The following is a 16,512-nucleotide window of genomic DNA, read 5'->3' as shown; positions in this document are numbered from 1 at the left end:
CTGCTTTAGCCATCAAGGCTGAGGCCATGGCTGGTCTAATGATTGCCCCAGACAGGGAAAAAATGTTTTTTAAGCAAACCATCTACTCTCCTATCCGTGACATCATTTAAAGAAGTTGAAGGCAGAGGTAATGTAGATTTTCGCACCAAGCAAATCACACGTGTATCTACTTTAGGGGCTACCTCCCTCTTTAAACAGTCTCCAGTCAGAAAAGGATAATTGGAATTCCATTTCCTAGGAATTCTAAATTTCTTACTGGGCGTAGCCCAAGCCTCTTCCATAATTTCCGTCAGCTGTTCTGATCCAGGAAACTCAGACTTAACTGTTTTGGGATATTGCTGATTTTTCAAAGGATAAAATGGATTTCATTGCAGTAATCAACTCAGATATGTCCAGTGAGCTGAGACCTTCCTCATCCTCATATGCAGAACAAAGAGTGTAAGGAGTCTTCGTCCTCTGATGAATCCTCATCTGAAACATGTGTAGACTGTGAAGATGTTGTGTTGTGTCTAAATGATTTACTTACCACTGGCTTTACAGCCGGTTTCTGTTGAGAGGCTACTGCTTCCCCTGCTGGAAATGATGAACCACAGGTGGAATGCTGCACATAAGGGTTAATAGTCTAACCCAGCGGTGGCCAACCCGCGGCTCTCGAGCTCTGATTGGCTCACGGGCCGGCGCCGAATTTCAGATACACACCGCAGCCGGAGACGGAGGGGTAGGAGAGGCGCGCGCTGCGCTCTCCTCCCCTCACAGCAGCAGTGCGGGGAGCAGCACTGTGGGGGGGAGCACACTGTGGGGGCATGTGTATCTACACTGGGGGCATATCTGGCACTGTGGGGGCATGTGGATCTGCACTGGGGGCATATCTGGCACACTGTGGGGGCATGTGGTTCTGCACTGGGGGCATATCTGCCACACTGGGGGCATGTGGATCTGCACTGGGGGCATATCTGGCACACTGGGGGCATGTGGATCTGCACTGGGGGCATATCTGGCATACTGTGGGGACATGTGTATCTGCACTGGGGGCATAGCTGGCACACTGTGTGGGGGCATGTGTATTTGCACTGGGGGCATATCTGGCACTGTGGGGGCATGTGTATCTGGCACTGTGGGGGCATGTGTATTTGGCACTGTGGGGGCATATATGTATTTGGCACTGTGGGGACGTGTATTTGGCACTGTGGGGCATATATCTATCTGGCACTGTGGGACATGTGTATCTAGCACTGTGGGGCATGTATGTATCTGGCACTGTAGGGACATGTGTGTATCTGGCACTGTGGAGGCATTTCTATATGTATGTGGCACTGTACTGGGGAATTATATGTATGTGGCACTGTACATGACTAAAAACGGGGTTATGACACAAGGTCATACTCCTACAAACGTCGTACCAAAAGGTGTGTGCACAAAAAGGGCCGTGGCTTTGTGACAACTAGGCCATGCCCCCATTTTTGTGCGCGCGCATGATAGTGGCTCTTATCCCTTGACTACGGAACTTTTCTGGCTCTTTGCCTCTGACTGGTTGGCCACCCCTGGTCTAACCTATCGCTGGTACAGAAGTTGGAATTATCCGCTCAGCTATACTGATGAAACCGTGCCCTTGTGCTGACGGAAAAATGCGTAAAGGGTCTCACACACTGCCCGTACGTTACTTTGATCACCTGCAGATTCCAGCACTCTATTCTGATCCCCGCTGCAGCCTGCGGCTGTGAGCTGCGCCCTCCCTCCCCGTGGACATCGCTATCACCGCCGCTCCCACACGGAGAGACCGGACCAGCATACAGACTGCTGTCCACGCTGGGACCAACAGGACACAGTGGTGAGCACAACTCTGGCAGTGGGGAGGTGGTAGCATAGCGCACGCTTGCGGGGTTTGCTGAGCAAAATTGCCTACATCTACTCACATCTGCATCACCAATATCGGTGGAACTATTGATCAAATATCTCCAAGCTGGCAGCTTTACAAATAAGCCTTCTTTGCACCAGATGTGGATCATTTATATCTAACATCGGATCTCCGCAAAAACAATAATTGCTCTATGTGTGAACTGCATATTGGTGGTCATTCCGAGTTGATCGCTCGCTAGCAGTTTTTAGCAGCCGTGCAAACGCATTGTTGCCGCCCACCGGGGAGTGTATTTTTGCTTTGCAGGAGGGCGAACGCTTGTGCAGAAGAGCACCTGCAAAAACATTTTGTGCAAAACAAGACCAGCCCTGTAGTTACTCTTCGTGTGCGTTGATTCTAACGTTAGTGGGTTGGCTTTTGACGTCACACACCCACACAGCGTTCGCCCAGCCACGCCTGCGTTTTTCTAAGCACTCCCTGAAAACGGTCAGTTGACACCCAGAAATGCCCCTTTCCTGTCAATCTTCTTGCGGCCGCCAGTGCGAATGAAAACGTCGCTAGAACCTGTGCAAAACCACAAAGGACTTTGTACCCGTACGTTGCACGTGCGCATTGCGGTCAATATGCATGCGCAGAAATGCAGATTTTTAGCCTGATTGCTGCGCTGCGAACGGCAGCTAGCGATCAACTCGGAATGACCCCCATTGTCCTCTGTGGTGACAAGGTGGTGAAATTCAGTGTATACTATTGATTTTATTTATACTTGTACATCCATTTTTTATTTTTACACTCTATCTAATGAATAAATTGTCTGTGACAAATGTATTTTAATGGAAGCGCTCTCTTGTGATATTTGTCTATCTTTTGTGTTTATACTGGATATTGGGGGTCATTCCGAGTTCATCGCTTGCTAGCTGTTTTTAGCAGCCGTGAAAACGCTAAGCCGCCGCCCTCTGGGAGTGTATTTTAGCTTAGCAGAAGTGCGAACGATTGCATCGCAGAGCGGCTACAAAAAAAATTGTGCAGTTTCTGAGTAGCTTCAGACCTACTCAGCGTTTGCAATCACTTCAGCCCATTCAGTTCCGGATTTGACATCGCAAACGCGCCCTGCGTTCGCCCAGCCACGCCTGCGTTTTTTCGAACACTCCCTGAAAACGGTCAGTTGACAACCAGAAACGCCCACTTCATGTCAATCACTCTACGGACAGCAGTGTGACTGAAAAGCCTTGCTAGACCTTGTGTAAAACTACATCGGCCGTTGTGAAAGTACGTGGCGCGTGCACACTGTGCCGCATGTGCAGAAGTGCCGTTTTTTTTCATTAATCGCACCGCAGCGAACAACTCGGATTGTCCCCCATTGTCTACAAACATAGCCCATGGGGAATCAACTTGCACCTGCGTTTGCCTTACATTTTTTCAAGAGACCTTGGTGAAAGCTAAAACAGTTTGCACACAACCCATCCTGAACCAGAACCTGAGAGGTTAACCCAGCTTTACATGACAAACATGATATGAGTGTCGGTGCTGCTGTGAGTGTATTTTCCTCACTTTTGCTGCTCTTAGACATGATAAATAATCAGACACTTTCACAGTGTAATACACAATTTGTGGTTGTAATCACTTTAAAATGTGTTAAAGTGACATACAATCCGACCCTACCCTGCTTAGCACCAGCATTGAGGATCGGAGTAAACAGAGAAAACTGACAGAATTTATTTAGCAAAGTCAGCAATCACACTAGCAGTCAGTCACAGGTTATACATTAGTATAATAAGCAATATGAGCACATATTCAATTACAGTTGAAGTATATAGGAGAAACATATTACTGCATTACTTTATAAAAAAGTTTTATCCGTATTCAGACGCATAGCGAAAGAAACCACAGTAATATTATCAAACTCATATGCATTATGCACTTATCCAACTATTCGTACTCAAGGGTAGAGACTTAGTGCTGTATAGCCCGTTCTCAGGAGAACGGGATACAGGGAGACTTACCCCGCTTCCAGGATCGATCAATACGTTTGCGACCGCTGAGTGGATCCAGATGCTATAAGTGTACACCGCCGCTCTGTGAACCTATAGTGAACACAGACGCCCAAGTGAACACTGACACACCAGTCACACAGCCACCTATGCTGCGACTGGGTCCCTTAGAACACAGCATCTTGGTCGGAAGTGGGAATTCAGTTCATGGCAGGAGACTCAAAGAAAACTGGTCATGAACTGGGGGGAGGGGCGACCAGGGGAGCATTTGACTACCCACTGCTCACATCAACCCTAGGGATCGCGGCCTCATGCTGCCCCCCTGGAGCCTATGATCCCTAAGGCCTAGTACTGGTGCACTCTCGGTGGCAGTCATGTCAGCGACTGTTTGGTAGTCTCCCCCCAAATAGTGTGGCTGTGTCCGTGTTCCCCCTCTAAGCAGGACCGATGCCTTACCTTCCACCGTGCTCCAGCCACAGCCTGGTAATGTCTGCTGGACCTGCTAGTTTTATCCGACACAGACGCCCGCCGAAACAGCACTGTACTCGTGGGTAAGCGTTGTCGCAACCCAGCGGGGGGTGGTTGGAGCGACTCTTTCTACGGTACGTATAAGACGCTGTTTAGAAAGATCACTCAGAAAAAATAGTAAGACTATAAAAATAAAAAGCTTATGGCTGCTAAAAAACAGCAGCCCTTAGACCAGGCATGTCCAAACTGTGGCCCTCCAGCTGTTGAGAAACTACACATCCCAGCATGCCCTGACACAGCTTTAGCATTCTCTAACAGCAAAACTGTGCCAGGGCATGCTGGGATATGTAGTTTCACAACATCTGGAGGGCCGCAGTTTGGACATGCCTGCCTTAGAACATGGTCCGGCTCCTGCTGCATCAAACAAAAAACTGATTTGCCTGAGCCAGGGATATATGGACGGGCCCACTGCATGCTGGGAGGCCAGTAAGCTTTGACCAATTGGTGCAAGATCCGCTGTCGCTCAACCATATCCCAATGTTATCCTGTGAATACGCTGTGGACCCTGCAGGAGAAATACTGGCTGCTTTATTTTTACACTGCAATTAAGATTTCAGTTTGAACACACCCCACCCAAATCTAACTCTTTATGCACGTTACATCTGCCCCCCCTGCAGTGCACATGGTTTTGCCCAACTGCTAACAAATTTGCTGCTGCGATCAACTCTGAATTAGGCCCTGTGTGTACAGGGCTCAACAACTGCACAAGCTAGGATGACTTTGTGATTCATAGTGGCAGTCCATCACCACACCACGGTATGTATAATATTGGCTGTATAAGTTGAAAGTATTAATTTTAAGGGTAGATAAATGCATGGGCCAGATGGTGGATGCAGCGAGACTTACTATCTCTATGGTAAATGTACACATTTTGCCACATAATCACTGTAGTCCTCAATGTACCTGAAACAACAACATATAGAAAAAGATTGTCTCTTGGTTGGGACATTCTTTGTCTGCATGTTGTTTCCTATTTTTATGGTGCATGGCAGCACCCCCTTATTGTGAATAGGATTGTGATTCATGATCAAAAATTGGAGATTCCTAACAATAACAAATTATCAAGTAAATAAAAAATAATACGACATTTACTGATGAAGAAGCTTTCCCTTACCCAGCTCCCCTTTTAGTCGACTCAACGCACCTGAAACATACACTGCATAGTGGATGCAGCTAACGTCACTGCAGGGAAACATTAGATTTTAAAATGTGAAAAGAAAAAAAAAAACATTTTATCCATGTAAATATACTACTACTCTCAGTAGATAAGACGGTGTGAAACGCTTTGGGTCTTAACCATGTGTATGCAAAGCAATTTAACTACAAAAAGATAAATAGTCTTTAGGTTTATTACAGCAGATTTTCTCTCCTTTGTTCCTACAGTATATTAAAGTTGGAATAGTTTATGGTTTTGGTGTATGGTTTACTCACTCTGATCTAGCAAGGCTAATGCCAATAACCACTAAGGGCTGGATTCAATTAGCCGCAGTAATCTACTATGCAGGGAAAAGAGCGATAGTCTCTAGCTTATACGCCTGAGGCTATTCAAGTTTTTCTCTCTTAGGTTCCAGGAATAGTACCTTGAGCTATGGGTTAATGTGGTCGCAGCACCTGCGATAAGGGCACTTACCATGGATTTCAGAATCATTCCGAGTAGCCACCCTTTATCGTCTTGTAAGGCACGTGCATTCAGATGGAAGTCTCGTGCTCATAAATTATACTTACTGCTCTCACACATCAGGCTTCCAAACCCTGTTACCTCATTCCTGGCCTTGGGGGCTCCTGCGGGCCACCAAAGACATCTCTGAGTCTAGAGTGTTGCCAATCAGCCGGGTGGTGGCATGTATCCTGGTACTTCTCTCATGCCAGCGATGCATGGGCACCTTGATTCCCATCAGCGGACACTCCCTTCACCAACTGCAAGCCTCTTTGTGATCTGCTGACTACAGCAGCCTATCAGGGCAGAGGGCACCCTATTTAAGGCTGCTCTGGAGTACGGACCTTTGCCTGAACTTCAGTCCTGGGATCTGTTACTGGCTCCTGGCAGCTACTCCTTGCAGTATCCCAGCTCTTACTGTATTAATGTTTGTAGTTTCTGACTCCAGTCTGCTAGAATTTGTATCCAATATATGCTGAGAACTCCAGACCGCAAACACCATCATTCATTCTGCACTGTGCACTCCAGTCTGCAATCATCAGTACTCATTCTACACAGTGCACTTCAGACTGCAATCACCTGCATTCATTGTAAACAGGAGATGTATTATGGCTCTCGCTTCTCCCGGTATTTGTATGGACCCGCTTTGCCCTTTTAGCGTGGTGAAACAGTTCATACATCTGCGCAATGTATTATGTGCTGTTTTACCTGTTCGGCATCTGCATTCTTCTTCTTTTGGCGGAGCCACTGCCACTGACCAGCGCTTACATGCATACTGCATGTGCGCCGGTGAAATTCCTCTCAGCAGCACCTGCGATACTATTGAAAAAAAAAAAATCTTTATTGTTTTGTCTACACACAATACCCAGCCGGGCAGCAACAACAGCTGCAGCTGTCGAAATTCATATCTGCATTTGACAGAAAGGTCAGTGCAACTGACCATTCATACATCTGTGGGCACATCGGTCTGCTATCTAGTAGATAGTGCTGATAAAGACATGGGCGCGTATTAATAAAATCTCTCCTTTATGCATGGGGTAGAAGTGGTATGAGCTCACATAATGTGCCCTGACACCACTATAACGATCCTTTATATATCCACCACACAGTGCGTTTCAGACTACAATTACCAGTACTCATTCTACACCCTGCACTTCAGAATGCAACCACCTGCATTCATTCTATGCTGTGCAAAACAAATATATAAAACTTACCAGTGATACTGGTTGCTTTAGAACCTGGTGCTAAACTTACTTGTAAAGAAACACAGGGTTAGTATTGTCCAGTTCTGCAGATAGTGAGATATGACCAGTCACTTGTCTGGCACTATACAATAGATATACACAAAAAGTAAATAAAAAAGAAACCCAATAACTCACTGCTCTTGGATTGGTAAAATGTCTGCAAGCAATCAATTTTATACATTATACCAATTCAAGTGCTGTCAGTAATTTTCTTTTTGTGCTTACACTATACATTGCACATTCATTCTATGCAGGTACGTCAGCCTACAATCACCAGAATGCTTACTACACCGGGACGTATGTTCAAAAGATGGGAATGTCCATCATAATCGAGTCACTGCACAGACCAATGTCATCTGACACGACTTGTGCAGGCAGCCCTGCTGAGCCCATTAATGCATGGTGTGCAGTGCAGCCTATACGTTGGTACGGGGCTTCCTACACTTATGTGGCAGCTACAGCCACCGCTTCACCAGCTGGGACACAGCTCTCACATTCTCCTCCCTCTAAAACCCGGGGACTCCCACTGGCTAGTTACAACAGAAGCCTGGGGGCAGGTTATACAGGAAGCTGAGAGCTGTGTCCCGATGGGAGCAGACAGTAGAGTAGGGGAGGTTATCGCTCACGGTTCCACTGGCAACTGCCCATTAAGCGCAATGGAGGAGACCGCCCTGCCGACCCTCAGGATCCTGATCAGAGTTCACAAAATCCCAGAGACCTGACACCATCCTTTTAATTAACACAATTATTTCCTACAATAATCAGGTACATGATGTCATGGTCATCTGCCCAAAAAAGCTACCCCCAGCTGAAAACATCTGGGAGATTCTGCAAGATACATTAACAACAGTTTGTGGGGTAAACAGAGATACAGTAAGTCACAGGATAAACATGGAAACAGAGATACAGTAGAAAGAGGTAGTGAAAAGGAAGAAGGGTATTTGGTCACGCGTTTGACAGTTGCCATATGGACACCACAGGCTTCTTGCTAACATGTTCATATATCAATATTCTCAGAACACCAATGGTTAGGTGCTGACAGAAGGCTTAGGGACTAGGCGTAGGGTTATGGGGAAAACACTCATTGGAACACTCCTAAGTCACTTGACTGCAGGGACCCCAAAAGATGACAATGTTGACCTAACATACCACACCTGTAAGAAGAACAGTGAGAGGCAAAGTGAAACCAGGTTTTAGCCATTCTTGGATTTACCAGCTGGTGTTACAAGCATACAAGTAAATGGTAGAACCCAGGGGCATATTAAAGCCCTAAAGGTCCATATGCAGTGCCCCCACACCCTTGGCATCTTACCTTCCTTTGACAAGTGAATCCCTCCTCCATGGCGCCATCTTCCCGGGGATCTTTGGGAATATTGCACATGTGACAGAGTCTTTACTTTCACTGCACAGGACCATCTTCCCAAAAATGGCAGATGGCACCATGGAGGAGAGACCTGTTTCCCAGCAAAAGGTAAGTATACTCTGGGTGCAGTGTGTGTGGGGTCCCCCTGGACACAGCTGCCCATATGCACCGCAAACCCTGGCACCCACTGTAAATATGCTATGTAGAACAGTTTTAACAACCAGGTTGTAGCAGGGGGATGGGCAGCAGCAAGACCTAGAAGAATATCTGTGATCTCTGCCTGACTACCAGGAAGACTGCTCACGTCTATGGTGCCAACGTTCAGCATATAGAAGTACTACAGGAAACTGCTACGCATTACCCAATGGTCTTAGTCCATGCTGGTTCCAGTGATGATGACTGAAAGATAAAGGATACTGTAGCTGCTGTATAGGAATATAGGCTTCTAGTAGAAGGAAAGCAGCTCTAAGGTGGTATTCTCTGGAATAGCGCCTGGTGCCATGCACCACCCCAGAAACACAACTAGTAGTTAGGAACCTAAATAATTGTGAATAAGGCATATATTGGGTTCTTCGAGCACAGATTTAACTTTTCATTGAGCTAACAATCTTTACACTAAAGATATAGTGGGTTGAATCAAACTGAAAGATTGTTTGCTGGGGAGGGGGAGTTAGGATGAAGTCAAGGGGTATAGCACGCTGTTTGTACCCATGCTGAAATAAAAAACCTTAATTGATGCTATGACTAGACTGGTGAATGCACTCCTAACTATGGATGAATATTCATGAGTTTTTTGCTTATGAGATATGAGTGACACCCCAGCAAATTGAACTTATCATTGTGAGTGCTGGCATCTCCTAAAGAATTATTTTATATATATATATATATATATATATATATATATATATATATATATATATATACATACATACATGTAGAAATAACCGGCACTACACTTCAACTATCAGACAGTGCCCAGGTGCCTTCCAGCGAGTTATAGCAAACACAATAATAGTCACGAACATAGGCGGCACGCACGGGAACTTTTCAATCAGAATTCATAAAGAAGACAACAGAGACTCCTCTCTGATATATATAGGTAATCCTATTTATTAATTTTTTTTTCCAGTTACTTATATAGTGCCAGAATCTTCCGTTGCGCTTTACAATTGGGAACAGTAATAACAGACAGACATAGGTAAGAGGACCCTTCTCTCCAGCTGTTGGTGAAACTATACATACCAGCATGCCCTGCCATAGTTTTAGCATGACTTGTAGTGTCACAACCGCTGGAGAACAACAGGTTGGCTGTTATAGGTAAATAATGTAGGCATTGATAGAAAAGGATAATGACACGTATTGCATAGTAGTTTTGCCAGATTTCAGAGGTTCTTGTCACACAGAAATGTTGGCCAAGAGTCAGGTGTATGTGAAAGTGAATAAAGAGAAAATATGTAAAGTTATGTGTGGAATGTATAGAGGGGAGGTAATTGGGCAGGATAGCGTACGGAGGTAATGTGGGTGGTTCTGGAATTTGATAAGTTTACCTGAAGAGGTGAGTATTCAGGAAACGCTCTAAGATTTGGAGGCTAGAGGAAAAGCTTATTGTGCATGGGAGAGCACTCCACAGTAGGGTGCAGCTAAAAAACAGTAATGTTACCATGAACGAGACCAGATAATAAGTGTGGATGAGAGACGCAGCTATTGTGCAGAGAGGTCAAGTTGGTAGATATATTGAGATAAGGGAAAAGATGTATGTTGGTGTAGCTTGGTTACTCACCTTATGTGTAAGTAAGAGTATTTTATATTGAATTTGGTGGAAAAAAGGTAACCAATGGAGGGACTTATAAAGTGGAGCAATAGACGAACACTTAACAAGTAAGATCTGCCTCGCAACTGCATTCAAAATGAATTATAATGGTGAAAGTCTGTTTTGGAGAAGCCTAGTAAGTAGACTACTCTTGCACTGATTATTGTAATAATGAGTGCATGGAATAGAATTTCTGTGGTGTCATGTGAAGGATATGGGTGTATTCTAGAAATGTTTTTTAAGATTTGTTTGAGTTATCAACAGTGCTAGAGATATTCGTTTCGTAACTACTATTGTCCGGTGTAAATAATAATTCTATTTTGGAACAGTTAAGTTTGAGGTGGCGAGATTATATCAAACATAAAATAGCAGAAAAACATATTCAGTAACACTGACCAATACAAATGGCGACAAATCTGGGGAGGATAGGTAGATTGAGTTTCATCCTCATACAGAGGATACTGAAATCCAAAAGAAGCAGATAAGTTTGCAAAGAGATGTGGGAGGGATTGAGAAAAGCCGAGAACCCAAACCTGAGCCTTGTGTTATTCCAACTGGTAGAGGTAGTGAGGAGGAGGATGATTCAGAGAAACCAAACACTGAAAGAGTAATTTGATAAGTAAAATGAGAACCAGAACAGGGCTGTGTCTCGGAGATCTAGGGATTGCAGTGTTTGTATGAGAAGAAAGTGGTCAACAGTGTCAAATGCAGCAGAGATCTAGAATAAGAATAAGGAGTAATAGTGTTTAGACTTAGCAGTGATTCAATCATTTACTACCTTAGCCAGTGCAGTCTCTCTTGAGTATTGGGAACAAAAGCCTGACTGAAATGGGTTCAATAAGTTGTGCAAGTCAAGAAAGAAGCTGAGGAAAGTCTCTCTAAATAGCTTGGAGGGGCATGGGAGCTGAGAGATGGTAGGGTCATTTGAGAGAGAGTAAAGGGTCAGAATGGTTTTTTATAAAAAGCATAGGAGTAATCACTGAATGCTTTAATAATGATGTAAAAAAATACCAGGAGAGAGATTACAGATTTTAGTTTAGGTTAGGATGAGCAAAGGAGACAGCGCTCTATTTATGAGGCTATAGGATGAAAAGGAGAGGTAGGAGAGTGGGAAGATCAGAAGAGTACAGACAAATCTTTATTTGTGGGATCAAATTAAAGGAATGTGACAGAGGGTTCAGGGAAGGAACTGAGCAGATTGTTGGCGAAGGAAGAATGTAACATTTCAATTTGATTCTCATCAGTCTTGTCTTTGCAATAGAAAGCAAGATCTTGGGCACTTATAGTAGAAGTTCAGTAGTTTGAGTTGAATTGTATGATTTTTGACATCACATATGCTCTTTTATGTTTTCATTTTATCTATTCTGTTGTATGTTTGTGATACATTTAAAACCTTTAAATAAAAACATTTATAAAAAAAAAAGAAACGAAAAATGCCTAAACCACCTCAGCTGGGTTGCCGTAATTTGAAGGTGCCTTGACTAGTTTGATGTTCTTTTGGATTAACAAAGTCCCCTCATTGTGATTAAATTCAGCAACTTGGTAGAGACCCACAGCTTGCGTTGATGACTTTGTTTTTTCAGTCATTACCTACAACTAATGGTCATAACTAAGCCTGAAGACAAGCAGACTGGTGAAAGGCAAGCAGTGTCAGAAAATTTAGTTTTGAAAGATTATCTTCAACTGCCACTGCCAGCATCTGATCCATGTACAAACATCATTCACATGCCTGCTACAAAACTTGCACTGTTACTAACGTCTATACTTTACCTTGAGCGTAGGTGGACAAAAACAAATAGCTTCACCAAGCCAACGTGTAGTACACTCGCCAACACACTATCTCTAGGCCTGACGCCAAGCAAACAATACTTATTAGATGGGAACAATATGAAATGCAAGAGCCAATACAAGATACCTTGGGGCAGATGTATTAACCTGGAGAAGGCATAAGGAAGTGATAAACCAGTGATATGTGCAAGGTGATAAAGGCACCAGCCAATCAGCTCCCATATGTAAATTAACAGTTAGGATCTGATTGGCTGGTGCCTTTATCACCTTGCACAAATCACTGGTTTATCACTTCCTTATGCCTTCTCCAGGTTAATACATCTGCCCCCTTATCCTTTGAAGGAGACCTAAATAAATGAGGTTATAGAGCAGAGATTTTCAACCTTTTACAACTCGCGGCACACTGAACAAGATTTAAATATTGCCAAGGCACACTCAAATATAATGGTGATGCATGGTGCAGTTGCGTGTCCTAGGATGTCATGGCGCAGCTTCTCCATAGGTAACGCCTGAGCCACATCTGGTAAAGCCAGAAGTGCCCAACACTGCCCAGGCCCAAAATTAGAACTGGCTCTGCAACCACTAAACCCACCAGTATTGATCGTTCCAGGGCCTCAGTAGCGGCAAAACACTGACGGGCCTGGCTCTGCTTCTATGGCGGCATACCTGGAGACTGCTCAGGGCACACTAGTGTGCCCCGGCACAGTGGTTGAAAAACACTGTTATAGTGTATTATAACAGTGTGTTGTATTGCAGATGAGTATTTATGTGAATAAATGTAACTTATGCATTTGGAGGATGAAAACGAGCGTGCCGCATGATGGATTCACTGACTGCAGAGAAGAAAATGAACGATAGCTTCACTAGATAGCAAAATGGTACTGCGAGGGCCAAAAACATTGCTGGTACTTTGAGCAATAATAGTACACTTACCTGCCAAAGTCCAGTGGTGCTGTTGCTCATTTTCTTCTCTACCTCTTGGTATACAAGATATTGACATATACTTGCCTCTGCCTTTGTACAACGTTTTTGGCATGCAAACAATTTTTTTCATTGTATGTTGATTTCATATTCCCATGTGTATATTTTCATTACCACACAAATGGTCTTGCAGATATATTGTGATACTTTTTAGTTTGTGGCCAGTGCTCTTTCCAAGTAGTCTATTTTCAAGGTGGCAAAAACATACTAAGAATGCACCATCACTGAACGGAGCGGGAGAGCATGGGAACAATCTAGGCGGAGTGCTCATGTTGCATGAAACCTGGATTGGATGGCTTTCATTGAGTGTGACCAAGTGTTCTTTAAAGTACATCAAACTAATGCACATTAATACAACTGACCATATCAGACATAGGAATCTCCTCCTAGATGGAGAATGTGCCATGTGACTGAATAAAAAAAATTGTTTTTTTATTAATCTCTTACAAACATAGTTTATTTGGGGTAATATGGTACCAAGATCACAGCTCTCTGCTTCATACACAAACTGAATCCCAGCCGGTATGCTCCTTCATGGTAATGTTTCTGTATGTTCATTTCATATTACAGACTGATTGACTAAACAGTGCTCATGTTACTAACTCCTACCCACTAAAATCTACAATGTATGCCAATATATACAGTATCCTGAATACTTGCACTATTAATATATGAAAAGGTATTTAGAAGGAGAAAGACGTATAGTCTGTAGGGCTATGCACAGGCTTAATCAGTGTAAATCGTAGTGAGAAAGAAGTATATTAATTCGGGAACCAGCCTTAGAAGCCACATCAAAAGGGCAGAATGCCCTTACCTATATATAACTGAGCTGGAGGTGCACCTGTAAGCATTGTACAGTATTTAAAGGAAAAAGAGAGGAGAATGACCAAAAGACGGTCATCTACCAAAGAAAGCTTACTTTGTGGCGCACTCTTTTATTTATATCAAATATGTAATGATTATAAAATTAAAACTTAACATTTATTAGACATTTTTATAATAATATGATCAAAGTCAGACATAAGCAACATAGATCGGTCAATGTTGACCTACAGTGATCCCAAAATTTTTTTTTCACTGTATGCAAATATGTATAAAAAATGTGTATAAGCGGTCAGAGTTCACTGATATACATATAAATATCAAATGAGAATTTCTTTTTGAACATAACCACACTTATACCATAATAATGAATATATGTAGAACAAAAGTGAAAATGAGGTTTTAAACAATTTATATCGGGTTTTTAAGCACTTCAAGAGATCCCTCCAAATAAGTCATTGGATCTCTATTTGATTACCCGATTAGCGGCACTTGCTACCTCAGCTGAAGCACTTCCCTTTGATTAATATAAACGGGAAACAATGTCCTCTAAAAAAGGCAGGAGTAGTGGGTATTAATCAAATCACAATAAGTGATAATTGCCAACACCCTTTAGAGCCTTAGAGTGTTAATCAGATCACTGGTTACAATGTAGCACCTCAGATATGAATCGTAGATGTAACCACACCATAGTCATCATCCCTAAAATGTATAAACATTTATCAGTATGAATACTGTGTCCTTCTCTCCCGATACCTTAGCCTGTATGTACTCTATCCTTGATAAAGTCAGGCTATATAAGTACAATGTATTCTATACAAAACCCAAATTAGTGATCCACATGATATAAATTCTGATGACATGAACTTAAATCTGGACACTCATTATAGATCCATGAATATATGCATATCATAATCATCATCCTATATATTGGTCAGGCCGATGAATAACATTATTGCAATAAATCATGACCCCCTGAATGGATTCCTGAAATACTGTATATTAGTGTCTATGACACAGTTAACAATAATATACAAGCATGTATCACGATGATGAGTGATTAGTAATGGAGACAGAAGGCTAGTATACATAGGTATCACTGTGAGAAGGTAAAGATGTCCCAGCAACTATAGGTCAGTTCCCCTTTCTGCTGTCGTCCCATGTGCAATTTTGCAGTGAATGGGAACGATGAGAGTTTGGGTAACACCTGTTGCCGGGACAGAAGGAAGAAGTGCGAGTTGCTTCTGCTGTCCCCAAGCCGGATTCCCCCTCCTCTGTTGTGTCGCCACAGTGCAGAGGCAGCAGGAGACCTTTTGTGGATGAGAGAGCCGCTCTGAATTGCATGAAGAGCGGGTGTGTATCACCATTGATATGTGCACGCTGAGTGCTAAGAACCGCTCACGTGACCAGACGCCGGGTCGGGTTTGAGGATTCCACACTCCCGGAAACTGTGTACGTCTGGTATGCCGATGATGTACGTTTCACTACAGGCTTGTTCACATCGGTGAAACGTACGTCATCGGCATACCAGACGTACACAGTTTCCGGGAGTGTGGAATCCTCAAACCCGACCTGGCGTCTGGTCACGTGAGCGGTTCTTAGCACTCAGCGTGCACATATCAATGGTGATACACACCCGCTCTTCATGCAATTCAGAGCGGCTCTCTCATCCACAAAAGGTCTCCTGCTGCCTCTGCACTGTGGCGACACAACAGAGGAGGGGGAATCCGGCTTGGGGACAGCAGAAGCAACTCGCACTTCTTCCTTCTGTCCCGGCAACAGGTGTTACCCAAACTCTCATTGTTCCCATTCACTGCAAACTTGCACATGGGACGACAGCAGAAAGGGGAACTGACCTATAGTTGCTGGGACATCTTTACCTTCTCACAGTGATACCTATGTATACTAGCCTTCTGTCTCCATTACTAATCACTTATCATCGTGATACATGCTTGTATATTATTGTTAACTGTGTCATAGACACTAATATACAGTATTTCAGGAATCCATTCAGGGGGTCATGATTTATTGCAATAATGTTATTCATCGGCCTGACCAATATATAGGATGATGATTATGATATGCATATATTCATGGATCTATAATGAGTGTCCAGATTTAAGTTCATGTCATCAGAATTTTTATCATGTGGATCACTAATTTGGGTTTTGTATAGAATACATTGTACTTATATAGCCTGACTTTATCAAGGATAGAGTACATACAGGCTAAGGTATCGGGAGAGAAGGACACAGTATTCATACTGATAAATGTTTATACATTTTAGGGATGATGACTATGGTGTGGTTACATCTACGATTCATATCTGAGGTGCTACATTGTAACCAGTGATCTGATTAACACTCTTAGGCTCTAAAGGGTGTTGGCAATTATCACTTATTGTGATTTGATTAATACCCACTACTCCTGCCTTTTTTAGAGGACATTGTTTCCCGTTTATATTAATCAAAGGGAA

General features: G+C 43.4%; 1 protein-coding gene across 9 annotated transcripts in view; it reads right to left on the bottom strand.

Annotated features, from left to right (window-relative positions):
• The window catches only part of MTA1 (metastasis associated 1), a 298,988-nt gene that overhangs the window by 81,850 nt on the left and 200,626 nt on the right, over positions 1-16,512 (bottom strand). For 4 of the 9 annotated variants that reach the window (XM_063947327.1, XM_063947328.1, XM_063947331.1 and 1 more), the window contains one exon: positions 6,737-6,847. The exons of the other annotated variants lie outside the window; for them this stretch is intronic. In XM_063947327.1, coding sequence (XP_063803397.1) covers positions 6,737-6,847 — 111 coding nt within the window. The remainder of the gene's footprint in view (positions 1-6,736; positions 6,848-16,512) is intronic. 9 annotated transcript variants of the gene reach the window in all.

This window comes from Pseudophryne corroboree, chromosome 12 (genome assembly GCF_028390025.1).
Source record: "Pseudophryne corroboree isolate aPseCor3 chromosome 12, aPseCor3.hap2, whole genome shotgun sequence".
In the NCBI taxonomy this organism is placed as follows: domain Eukaryota; kingdom Metazoa; phylum Chordata; class Amphibia; order Anura; family Myobatrachidae; genus Pseudophryne; species Pseudophryne corroboree.
The sequence above is the reverse complement of the archived record's forward strand: the minus strand, read 5'-3'. Positions and strand labels throughout refer to the sequence as shown.